The sequence below is a fragment of the Orussus abietinus genome, unplaced genomic scaffold (genome assembly GCF_000612105.2).
Source record: "Orussus abietinus isolate OABI.00-Male unplaced genomic scaffold, Oabi_2.0 scaffold3, whole genome shotgun sequence".
NCBI lineage: Eukaryota > Metazoa > Arthropoda > Insecta > Hymenoptera > Orussidae > Orussus > Orussus abietinus.
The window spans coordinates 1,596,618-1,609,363 of NW_019395984.1; the positions used below are offsets into that span (position 1 = coordinate 1,596,618).

General features: G+C 55.8%; 1 protein-coding gene across 1 annotated transcript; it reads right to left on the reverse strand.

Moving 5' to 3' along the window:
• Nucleotides 1-917: 917 nt before the first annotated feature.
• LOC105699063 (fork head domain-containing protein crocodile) lies at nt 918-3,733 on the reverse strand. Its single transcript, XM_012423764.1, has 2 exons — nt 2,433-3,733; nt 918-2,304 (listed from the first exon to the last, which is right to left on the reverse strand). The coding sequence occupies exons 1-2, from the start codon at nt 3,731-3,733 to the stop codon at nt 2,178-2,180; spliced, it is 1,428 nt and encodes a 475-aa protein (XP_012279187.1). The 3' UTR covers nt 918-2,177.
• Between the last annotated feature and the right edge of the window lie 9,013 nt (nt 3,734-12,746).

Consider the following 12,746-nt stretch of genomic DNA (forward strand, 5'->3'; position numbering starts at 1 on the left):
TCGCTCGTTTGGCCGCGGGCCAGGGCGTCTCATCCCTTAAGGCGTTCCGCCTCGTCCCCGAGCCCACGGGGGACCTCCTTGATAAATTCCACTTAACAAAAGACAACAGAGCGCAACTCGGTTTCCGCATTGCCGGACCGCCTCCGCCGCTTTGTTCGGTATACGCGAAGGCACGCTTCGTTTACAAGATGGCTCCGTGCCTCCCGGTTGGATCTTCGTCGCTTTGCCCCCGAGGTACGATCCTCTAGTAGCTTGATTTTCTAGCCGGTAAACCCCTCGAAACGCCGGATATCGCGTCCGAGACGTAAACCGAAAACGCGGAATACCGGCCCGGGCGATAGCGTTGCGAGACGAAGAACAGCGCGAGCCCGATGTCGAAAGTATAATCAACGCCTCCACCCGGGGCTCAAAGCCCGTAAATTCGGCGGCGGGAGTAATATATAGTTGCCACCCTGTTTGAAAATCACGGGGCCACTGGGAACTTATCGCCGACACTCCCGAAAAGCAGGACCGCCTTGAGTTATGCCAAACGGTGTTGCAACTCCGCAACATGGCGGGCCCCCTCTTGGAGAACTTCGATTATTTACCGCCCGTAGACGGAAACTCCGGTTTCCCCTCCTGGGTCATCTTCCGTCTCCTTTCCTTTTCTCTATCGCTGTAATCACGAAAATCGCGACGAACGACGCGCTTTAAAAAATGGATTTAAATCGATCTCGCGACAAACGACGCGTTTTAAAAAATGGATTTAAATCGATCTCGCGACGAACGACGCGCTTTGAAAAATGGATTTAAATCGATCTCGCGAGTTCGCCGTGAATTTTGAAAATCTAGGAGGATGAGAGGCCGAGTAAGAAAAAACGAGGGGCTGCTTCGATCTTCGTATAATATTTACTTCTGACAGTTCCCATTGGTGCGACTGGGTGGAGTCGGCAGTCGGAATCCAAGGCGATTCCCATGAGATCTAGACATATATATATATACGCGATACGCGCCGGTGTATATATATATACATACATATAGACTATATACCTCATCTATATTTCTAACTCCTGACAATATACACGTAGATCTACCCGGTACAGGTGCGATTATCTATCCACCTAACGTATTCACATTATATCCTATCAATAAATATACCTCATCCGCGTCCCGAGATGCGAGTACGCACCTAAGTCTGGCAATGAACACCCGAAAGGGATGATTCGTCCAAAGGCGCGTCCCTAGGCAAACCTCAAGCCAGGGATGAGCAATAAATAATCGACGCGACGAATTAAGCCAACCTTCTAAGGCGCCTCCGGATAATGAATCGGTACTAACGATTGCCCGGGGAAAATATCTACCGAGGTAGATATTTACTTCGGCATTACCGCCCATCCCTGTCGAGGTTCGACTCCGCTCTCCTCCATAAGGGGAATGACGATACAGTTAAATGCGAAGTCTTGCTAGACGCGGTGCCATCGGCGAAAACCTCATATCTACGCGTTCAGCCTCGTTCCTCGACGTCGATACTATCCAAGATAAATCAGCACCATCCTTCGCCTCCACGGAGAGAAAGAGTGGACCGAGCCAACGACGGAATCAACGAGGAAATTCCATCCCAAGTGACGTTCGATCAACGTTTAGATCGATCGGCGGAATTCCACCCGAGTCGCGTGTCAAATGATCCGACATCGTCGAGATGACGGTCCACTCAACCGCGAGGGCTCGAATTTGCGTCATCCCCGGTTGAACCCCGACCATGCACGTCACTCCGTGTTCCGTCGTTGCAAGAAATTTGCACAGTTGTGCCGTCCGAGTTCCGCCCGAGTGCCCCCGGCGAGTTTAAACCGCCGATATCGAGTCGTTCTCATCGAACAAAGAGGAGGCTACTCGATCAACGATACCCAAAACGAGGGCGGAAGCACTCTCCCAGCAGAGGCCTAAACTGCAAGCTCTAGAAACGAAACTATCAACGCTACTTGTTGTCTTATATTGCTGTCGGTCGACCTGGCCACCTCGAGGAGGGTCTCGGTCCCGGAGAACGCACGGACGGGGGTCCATCCGTCTACCTAATTCCACTCCTTGCCGAAGTCCTCCTCCGAGCAGCTCCACTCCTGCTTCACGTAGACCAGGTTCGGGCCGTACCCGATGTGCGCCTCGGCTTCAAGGTCTTCCTGAGACCTTGAGGAGCGACATCCTCAGTACTTGTGCAGCGTGATGGGCAGGTTGCCGCTCGTGTTGACGGCGTTGCAGTCTTGGTAGTACCTGTGGTACAAGGGCGGCGAGGGAGCGGCGCCAGAAGAAAGGGGAGTAGGCGGGCTGGATCTAAAGGAAGAAAGAGAAACGATCATGGATAATCGAAATCCATGGAATACCATCCACTGGATGGTCGACCCAAACGATGGTTAAAGTATCGTTCGTTCCGGATCTACCGTATAGAGACGGATGCGCACCTGTAAAGCTGACAGCTCGGGCTCTGGGTGTCCTGGTAGATGGCCGCCGGGTCGGGGCTGGCGGCCTCCTGGTACCACTGCGAATGCCCCGCGTTATGGTTCCTGGCGGTCGAGGCGACGTTGTACTCGGCGTGGTCCATGATGTAGCCCGCGGCAGCAGCCGATGGGCAGTAGGGCGTGTACATGGTGCCAGGAGGCGAAGGGTTCCCCCTGGAGGGTGTCACGTGTCCGTAGCCGGAGGCCATCATGGCCGCCGCGGCAGTGGTGGTCGTGGTGGTCGCGGAGGACAGGTCCCTGGTGCCGACCGTCATCGCGTCCCTGGTCCCTGTCATCAAGGAGTGCGTGTGCGTGTGCGAGTGCGGGTGGGGATGCTGCAGAGCGTGAGCGTGCGGATGGGAGTGTGGATCCCTGGCGGGCATCAAGGCTCCGTTCTCCCTGGAAGTCATCAGCGAGTCCACGCTGAAGGTCGCGGGGTCCAGGCCCATGCCCACGTCCATTCCCACGTCCTGATGAACCTGGTGCGCCTGGTGCACCGGGTGAGCCAGGGCGCTCTGGATGACGCTGGTCTTCCCATCCTGGATGGTCCCGTGAGAGTACTTCCCAACGGCCGCCATGCAATGGCCGGTGTTGGGGTCACCGGAGGGCTCCCTCTTGGGCTTGCACTCCAGCCCGGCCATCTTCTTGGCGACCCCGTCCGACTGAAGGCTCGCCGCGGCCTTGTTGGCGTCTTCCTGGCGCTTCTCCGGGGCTAGGCCTTGTCGCTTCAGGGCCTCCTCCTTCTCCTTAAGGGCGTCCTTCTTCTTGAACCGCCTGCGGCGTCGCAGATAGCTGCCGTTGTCGAACATGTTGTAGCTGTCCGGGTCCAGGGACCAGTAGCTGCCCTTCCCGGGTTTCTTGTCGTCCCGAGGCACCTTCACGAAGCACTCGTTGAGGCTCAAGTTGTGCCTTATCGAGTTCTGCCAGCCCTGCTTGTTCTCCCGGTAGTAGGGGAACCTCTCCATGATGAACTGGTAAATGCCGTTCAGGGTGATCTTCTTGTCGGGCGCGTTCTGGATGGCCATGGCGATCAGGGCGATGTAGGAGTAGGGCGGCTTCACCATGTCCTTCCCAGGATGGTGGATGTGCTGCTGGGCGATGCCGGTCACCGGGTACCCGGCCGCGGTCGCGTATGTGCCGTATCGGTACTGCTCATAGTATCCCGGAGCACCGCCGACGCCCGAATAGGTCGGGGTGCCCATGCCCACGGGAACCCCCGTGGCATGCCGGTAATAAGCGTTCTGCTCTCCGAACAAGGTGTGCATCTTGACGACCGCGTCTTATCAGAGACCGCGTCAAGACCGTCACAGCATCCCAGATCCAGCGACACCCGACCGGGCCGATTCTCGCCTCCTCGGCACGAACGAGGACCACCCTGCACAACGAAATCCAACACTCGCGCACCAGAGTCTCGACGTCCCCGGATCAATCGGAACACCTTCCAAACGGAGTAGCAAGGACCCCAACAACCCTCTACAACGACACGGTGTGGTAGCACTCCACCTCCCGCCGCAATTCCTGCTCCTTTTTGTTGTCTCCGTCAACAACGTCACCGCGGACCCCCCCGTCGAAACACCTCGGGAAAACAATGGACAACCGGACGACCGAAGCTTTGGCGACGACACCTCGCGCTCCGCCTCCCGGGGTCGACGTCGGCGTCGGGTTGTTGTCTCGGAGAGGCGGACCGCGGAGTCCGGCGTTGTCCAGCGGCGTCCAGTGGCGGCTTCCTGACTCGGTCCAGGTCCCGGAGCCGCGGAGACGACCGGCGGCAGCGACAACGACGGCGGTCCCGCTTAGCCCGTAAACCGGCCTATTATGATACACAACAGCGGCCCGTTTACTCAGCCCCGAGTAAAAACACACTGGGACCCGGCCTAGCTGAGAGCGGAGTGCCACCACCGACGGCTGCGCGCCCGGCGGCCTCCTCGCGCCCGAAAAACCGGGGAAGAGGCGCCCCCGGTGGAGGGGTCGAGGCGCCCCATTGGCGCGACGCCCGACGCCGTCCCCGCCTCGTCGGATCCGCGCCAATGACGACTTCGGGCGGCGTCGGCGTCGCGGCGCCGCTCGCGAGCTCGCCACTCCGGCCCCGCCCGTTTCCCCTGGACGACTCGCCTCTGGCTGGCTATCGGCTGCCCACTCGCCTCTACCGGGTTCCCGGAATCCCCGGACGAGCGAAAATTCCCCGAGTAGGCTTTTGTTCTCGGCTGGAAGTGGGATTTTCGCCCCCGCGCCGACGGAGTCGCGGATTCCGGACGCGAATCGGACACAGGGTGTAACGGAATCCCACGGGTTGCGCGACGTTACGCCTCGTGAGGATCGAGTCGGGAGATTCTGTACTACCATTTTTTTTTCTTCTTTTTTTCACTTCCAGTCTGCCCGTAGCGATTAATTGAAAAAATTGAAAACTCAACCGAGGTTAAAGCGGCGAGGCTACTCGCGCGTGGTCCAAGGTTCTACGGGCCGATTAACTTTGATTAGGGTACGCCGATCTTTCCAAGACGCTTGAGAAATGACATCGGGCGATGGAGGAAGAGAGAGGGCTCTCGAGTGGAGATCCAAGATGGCGACTCGAGGCGGAAGCGAGGCTCGACGTTCTGGAGCAGTCCCGCGGGGCACCTCGCTACCTCGACGGACGCTCGAGAGCGAGGGGCCTTGTACACGCGGAGGATTCAATTTGGCGAGTGTTTTTCCAAGGGTTCGACTCCCGGCTTGGGAAAACACTCGAGGGACACCTCGGCGCCATCTTGGGAGCTCGTAATCTTCGCGAGTGCCGCTAGGTGCACTCCGATGGCTACTTCGCTGAATTTCTCGCCTCGCCGCGAATCCCCCTCCGATAACGTCCGCCACGCATCGAACGTTAAATATCGCTCTTCCGTCTCCGGTTTCCGATTCGCGGATCGATCTTCGCGGAAACGTTACAAGGGAAGCCTGCAAGAGCTAAGCTACTTGCCCGCGAGGATCGATTCGCGGAAGGCGTCGCCGTGCAGGCGTTCGATTCCCGGCGCTCTTCGATTCCGGAAGCTGGACGCGAAGTGCTCGCCGATCGATAATTGACGCCGAGAGGCGGCTAATTTTCATTTAAATTGAACGACAGGCACGGCGGGTGTTTCAATTCGCCGAGCCGGGCGTGCAGCCGCGGGGCCCCGGAGGAACCCCTTTTGAAGTTGCGGCGAAAGTTTAATTGTCTTTTGCTTTCGTTCTATCTAGATTAATTAATCCCGCGCGGCTCGCCACTCTCGTTCGCCGTTTATAATCCGTTTGATAAGCCCGCCACCGCGGAGCGTCCCTTGTAGGCGGCCCGAAGTTTCGCGCCGTTCTCAAAGGGAACCCATTCTCCCTGGAAGGGTATCTTCCAGGGGGTGAAGAGCGTTCCCCACGTTGATAGCCAGACTCTAGAAAGCTTTGCCGGGTACCCCCGTATGCGGAGGACGCTTCGAGGAAGCGGGGACCGGTCGAAGGAAAGTCGCCTGGTACCGGAACCCGAGTGCTTCTCGTCATGTCCCCTGGCAGTGTTTGCTCAGCGATGAAATTTAAATCTCCGGACCATGGCGACTCCCGAAAACGTCTCCTCGACGAGGAGCGTCCGTCGTTCGGAACGTTTAGTCCTCGACGAGGAGTGACGTCTCGACCCGCGTGGTCGAAGACCTCGATCGCTCCCGGTTCCTCGACGGGGACCGGTCCGTGTTATTCTTGAGAATTCTTCTCGCATCCCAAAAGCGGCAGCTCGAAAGTACTTTTCCGGAATTCCTGGATAAAGCCTATCCGTCTTGCGAAACTCGCGGCTCCCGGATTCCCAGGCGATCGGCCGGTCTCTGGCGGGCCTGCGTCGTATCTTCGCGTCGACATAACCTCGGTTTACGTTTCCCGCTTCCCCGGTGTATACGGTAGGATATGACGAGCGTTCGATACGCGGTATAAAGATAACAAACAGCGGCGTTGCAGGTCCGTTGGGCTCCTTGTGCAACATCCGCAGTCCCCCCGCCTCGGAGGTGCGCTCCGCGTCCCCGGGAACCAAAATGGCCGCCCTGGTTAGTCACATCCTGGAATTAGGGTCGTTCCGATTTGCAGCGTTCCCGAGAAAAACCTTACGGCGAGAGCGTCCATCCTGCAACCGTAATTAATTATAGTTAAACCATGCAACTCGTAATCGGTCTTGCGGATTAATAGCGACGGTGGAAGCGGCTCGAAATCGAAACGGGAAGCTGCAGCCCGTCGATAGGATTGAGTTGGTAGAATCGACGGAGATGCGGGAAAGGGCGAGGCACACAATCGCTCCCGGTGGCAATTTCACGCGACAAGTACCGCGATCAGCATATCAATAGGCCGAGCGGATTACCTCGGATGCGCTGCCATATTTTGCGGTTGGCGCGGGCAGATAGGGTTGCCGCGGTTTACGTCGACCCTTATGTACCCGCGCCTTAAGGCTGATACATCGCCGGCCACGTGATGCGTAAACGCGTCCACATGTAGCGCAAAGTACATCAACCCGAGCCCCCGGTTCATCATTTCCCCATAAGCCGGGATCCAACGTCAACCACGTGGATTACGTCGCGAGAGATCGCCTACGTGTGGACTTTCGACATTCCGCGAGATAGAGAAGCCGAGAAATAAAAAAAAAAAATTATGCCGCCGGAATCGACGCGCGTACTTGACCTTGGTCCCCGAACAAACGTGCATCGCGTTGTTCAAACGATCGAGGTTATGTACACAGGTGGAGGCCGTCGAACGGTGTCGCGCGTTTGGAATCTCGAATCCGGGGAATTTCTGCGCCTCACATTGAGAACGGTCCTCCGTAGTCGTGGGTAAATGCGCTTCAGGTGTTCCCCGAAAGATAAAAGCTTTGATAATCGGCGATAATGACGTCCAAAGATAGACCGATGCAAGTACCGCGCAATATGGCCGCCGAAGCATATGGCGTCGCCCCGGTGGTGCACCCTCGGCGGGTTTATTTAACTTCGGAGCGTATCGGAGACGTCTCGCTTCCTTATTGTCCGACCCGAAGAAACAAATCCCTCGACCGAAGGTGCACCATGGCTGCTACCCCTCATCCCATCCTCGCATCTCCCTTGGCGTGGCTCGGATCCCGGGAGCGGCCGTGTCATTAGCGATGCACCGTCGATTTCGGCGAAGTAGTCGGAAGAAGAAGAAGAAGAAGAAGCCGGGGAAACGGCGAAGGGGGCTAGCGCCACGGCGGTAAACGGGGAAAAGCTTTCATCCCCGTGGCCGCGTGTACCGGAGCTAATTCCGACTGTTTGGTTAGCAAGCATTTAAGGTTTGTCTTGGCCGTTGCTCCGTGTCTTTTAGACAGTCGATCTGTGTTCCGACCAAACGAAATGGAGGCTAAACGCCCGTGACGAGGTGACGAGCCGGCGAGGACGTCACCGGCCCTCTAATGCGGAACTCGAGTCCGAGATTCAAGGTTAGAACTCCCCCTGGGAATTTCTCGGATATCTGGAGGCTTCGATGCGACGTTCCATCGGCGAGGGCGAAGAGTAGCGCTCCTCCGTATCGCCGGTTCCCGATGTATCCCTTGGACCGGCGTAAATGCGCTCACACGTATCCGTGGTCGGTGGTGGGTCGTGTAACGACGACCACGAGACAACCGCAACCCTCCGGCCCTGCACAAAAGATTTAGAGAAGTTGCGGCTGAACAAACAGTGCGCGGCATACGCGCCTCCTCCCTTGGCCTCGCGCTCCTCCGAATCCTCGTCCAAGGTATGCATCCGCGTATCCGCGCGGGGCGTAACGTGCTATTTAGAGGTTATGTCGAAGAGAAAAAAAAAATTACTCCAGCACGTCCTCCCGACCGCCAGGAAAAAGGGCGCAAAGTCGCCCCCCGGAAGCCTTGAGCTCGACGAATGCGCGCGGCTCGTCGCCGATTATTAAAACTGAGCGATGAGAGGGAATAAATAAATTATTTCCAACGGGAGGCGAGAGATACAGTAGCGACTGGCGGCAATTGAAACGCGCCGGAACAACCGCCGTGTTATTTTACGCCGCGATGGAGACCGCCAAGGGAGACGGAATTCGAAGCGAGGTCGAGAGAGAGAAAGAGGGAGAAGGGTCGTTCGTTAAACCGATTTGCACATCGAATGCACTCCCGATTCTCCGCAACAGCGGACCGTTTCACAGGCTGCCTAACCTCGCCTTTCCTCCGTCTCTCGCGAGTCCTGGGCGCTCCCTCGGACGAGCCGAGGCGGCCGCCATAGCGCGGGACAAGTTCGGGGCATTTTCGGTTTGAAACTCAATACTTTCTGCCCCGGAGATGGTTTGCACGTTTCGTGCCAAGCCCGCCTCGTTCCCTGGAAACCTCTAAATCTTCCCAGGACGCGCAGTTCGCTCCCGAGGGAGTCTCAAAGTCGCGAGGTGGAGCGCCCCTCTTGGAACCCCACCTGGCCGGTGAATCCCGCGAATCCCTCTTTTCCGTATTCCGCGTTAATATCGGCCGTCGGGGGCGCGGCGTAACGATTTTCATAAATTTGGCGCCGGCTAAGCTGAAGCAACACGGCGTATGAATTAAGAGGGCGCTACGACGCTTGGATAAACATCTCGAATTAGGCGGCCGATTTTTTTTCCCCGTCAAACTAACCTCACCCGAGGCTTTTACGACCTCGGCGTGTCGACGCGGTGGCGCTGCCGCCGCTTCTCTACGGATTCCTCCTTACGCCCCTTTCCTACTGTCCCCGGCGTCATTACGGGTACTTTACGAGTATTATGACAAGCCCTTGTTACGCTAATAAGTCCGATGGCACGCGCATGAATCTCTGCACATGCACGCCGATCCACGGGCCTTACCACCACCCGTAGCAGTTTATCGAAAAATTCCTGGAGACGGAAATCGTCGAGCGTCGATCGGTTCACATCTCTCGACGGTCTTCCGAACCCGGTGGTCCGATTTCGGATCCTGGCACAAAAAGGATATGGAAGAGTCCCCGGGGGCGGTTTAATCCCGCGGGATCGGCATTATTAGCCCCACAAGGAGTCGAAGAGGCCGGTCATTCGGTCGTCCGCACAAAAGGACTCGCGTCTCTAAACACGGTCTCGCGCCACCAAAAAGAGATATCCTAGGTTCTACGAAGAGCGCCGCACTTGTCAGGTGAACTCGAACGGAGATTTGCCGGATTTTGAGATTCCTCGGCTGTCCCAAGGTCCCTTTTATGTCGCATTACTCAACCGCGCCCGAACGCGGGGATTCGCCCCCGGATAATCGCGGATGACGCGGGGCGAGCTTAAATGTTACGCGATTAATTCCCGGAATTTATATTTTCCCCGGGCCACTTTATCGTCCCTCCGGGGCGGAATTTTGTCCTTGCCCGCGATAAAAGTTCCTCGAAGGTTCTCGAGAAAAAAGGATCCCACCCTGCTCGGCTGTCCGATGTTGCTACCGCGTTAAGGAGCGAGACGGAGAGTGGAGGGAAAAAAGATGCGGAGAAAAAGCCGCAGGCATCCCGGGGCTGATGGCTTGTCAGACGACGAGACACGTACGGAACCGTTCCCGAACATACGCGACTCGTTCGGGCCCAACCGGAGGGTCGTTAGCGACTGGAAAATTCGGCGTGTGCTAAGTACTTCGTCGAATTGTTTTTAAAAATAGGTAAACCCTCCCTTGCACCCTGGAAGGGGATATAAAAAATTCAGAATTCTCCTCGGGGGTACGGGACGACCCTCGGGTCGATCGGTCCAGGTGGGCACGGAGGTTCGGGAGACGGGCAACCTTCTTCGCGGCACCTACAGGTGGTGTCACCTCGCCGTATTATCTCTGTCAACCTTTCCATATTTACCTATATATTTGAGCCGCCCCGTGCCCGCCACCGGTTTCGACCAAAGTGTTGTCTCAGGAAGCAATCCGTGTCGGGCAAGATAATATTTAGGCCGGATTCACAGGTGACCGACTAGCACGCCGTCTACGGTATCCGCGAACCGAGCCCCCGATGTAACTTGACGTTCTCAGTTACCTGTCGATCCGAGTCCATTACCATTACCTGTACTCGTCCTGAATCCATCTATTTTCCGTAATCATTTGCTCCCACCGATTGGACCGCCCTCGAGGCGCCACGACCGCTGCAGCGTCCCCGGAGCGTCATGCAATTATAAACGCATTTATCGATAAATCAATCTGGCTTGTAAAGTCGAATTAATTTTCACAAGCCACGTGGAGTCCGTGTACGTGCATTGGGCACCGCATCACGGAATTCGGTGCGTCCGAGAGAAAATGGCGATTACGATCGGACCGTCATGGCGACCGCATAGGAAGGAACGTCGCACCGAGTCCTCCACTAGAGTGTGAAAAATAATTTCCTGCCGACGATATGTGGGTCGGATGAGTGCGGGGTGTGTGGCGTGGGGTGGAAGGCTATCAAAATATTATTCGTGGGCTGCGCGAGGGGTAGCTCCGTGTTCTCACACCACGTAGGAGCTGTTCAGGAGCTCGGCAGGAGCCAAAGTGGATAGGCGTCCTGTACCTGTATATAGGCACATAGGTACGCCGGTATATAGGTGCATGTGCGGCCACATGCACATGTACTTAGTCCGAGACTCCGTACATGGCACATGGCCGGCAGCTACCTCACCGAGATCCTCTCTTCCAGCCCGCCACACACCGCACATGCCTAGGTACTACATGCATCTTACCGCAAAACGAAATCGCTAATCACCCCGCGGAGCTTTCGCTGCGGAGGGAATATTATTACAATAAATAACGGCATGTGCGAGTCTGTATAAGTCCACTTATCGAGACTTACGTAGAGGAAAGAGTCCGTGTGGTGGATACGTACCGTATGCCGCGCAACACACAACCACCGTGGAGCTGCATGACTCGGTCGATATGTGGTCACAATGAGGGGTGTGGCAATCGAGGACCGAAACCTCTCACTCTCGCCCCTCGTCCTTTCCATTGGTCGCTGTCAGGTGTCAGGCATGGCGGCCGCTTCTTTATCCCGATTTAACGTTCCCGATAACCCGCTCCGCGAACGGGAACTGGCGGAACTCTAAATAGATTCCCTCTCCCCCTCGGTAGGTCGCATCCGACGCTAGAGGGGACCCTGCAAAAAGAGAGAAAAAAATAGCGCAAATTATTCGGAAGAGCCTCAAGTACAGGTTTATACCTTGATACAAAGTAACGACGGTTTAAAAAGCCCACCTCGTGACGGACGTGCGCAGGACTCCCATAACGAGTACACATGTCGCGGGTATTTCGGCTGTCCCTTCACGGGGCCTCACATGACGACGACGGCTCGGAAGATTGATGAGGTGTGTTTACCATTAACTAACTCGCGCCACGACCGAACCTATCCCTCGGTAACTAACTCGCCCGGCAGCGACACACCCGACAAATTGTCCAAATTCCGCGAGACCCCCGGCTCCGGATTTATTAATACCAGCAGGACCCCCGATATCCGGGTCCGCGCCGTTTACGCGGAATATGAAGGGGACGGGAAAAAGATCAGTGAAATCCCCGGCTAATATCTAAATATTTACCTCTCGATGAAAATCGGGAGCTGACGGGAAGGAACTGATGGGGGGGCCAAGTTATAACTGGAGACGTCGTCCGAATATCTCGAGAACCGGAGCGACGTAGACGAGCGGCGGTCGAAGGACTCTTAGGAGCCTCTGGAAATATAATCTCACGTTAAATAAATTTTTCATACGAGTAGAAAGTCAAATTTTAATTATTTAAGCTAGTCGAATGAATTTTTTACGATGTCAGGTAGGGCCCGGTCGAAGGACTCTCAGGAGCATCTGGAAATATAATCTTACATTAGTTAAATTTTTCTTACAAGTAGAAAGTCGAATTTTAATTATTTAAGGTAGTTGAATGATTTTTTTATCGCAAGGTAGGCGCGATCTCGATCGAAGGGGGTAATTGACTCGCGGTTTGTCATTATCCTTGGAATACCGATATCAGGTAGGCCCCGGTCGAAGGACTCTCAGGAGCATCTGGAAATACAATCTTACGTTAGTTAAATTTTTCATACAAGTAGAAAGTCGAATTTTAATTATTTAAGGTAGTCGAATGAATTTTTTATCGCGAGGTAGGTGCGATCCCGATCAGAGGGGGTCTAGGTACTCGAGGGCGGTAATTGATTCGCGGTTTGACATTATCCTTGGAATGCCGATGTCAGGTAGGGCCCGGGTGAGTAATTGGTGGAAATAAGGCAGCGACGGGCGTTAGGCTGCGTTAAGCCACAAAACCAGACTCTTTGGGTTTGGCCCGATGAAGAAACGGGGTTATTCCTGGTTGAACAAACACCGGAATGGGTCGCGTGCGCCACCCACATA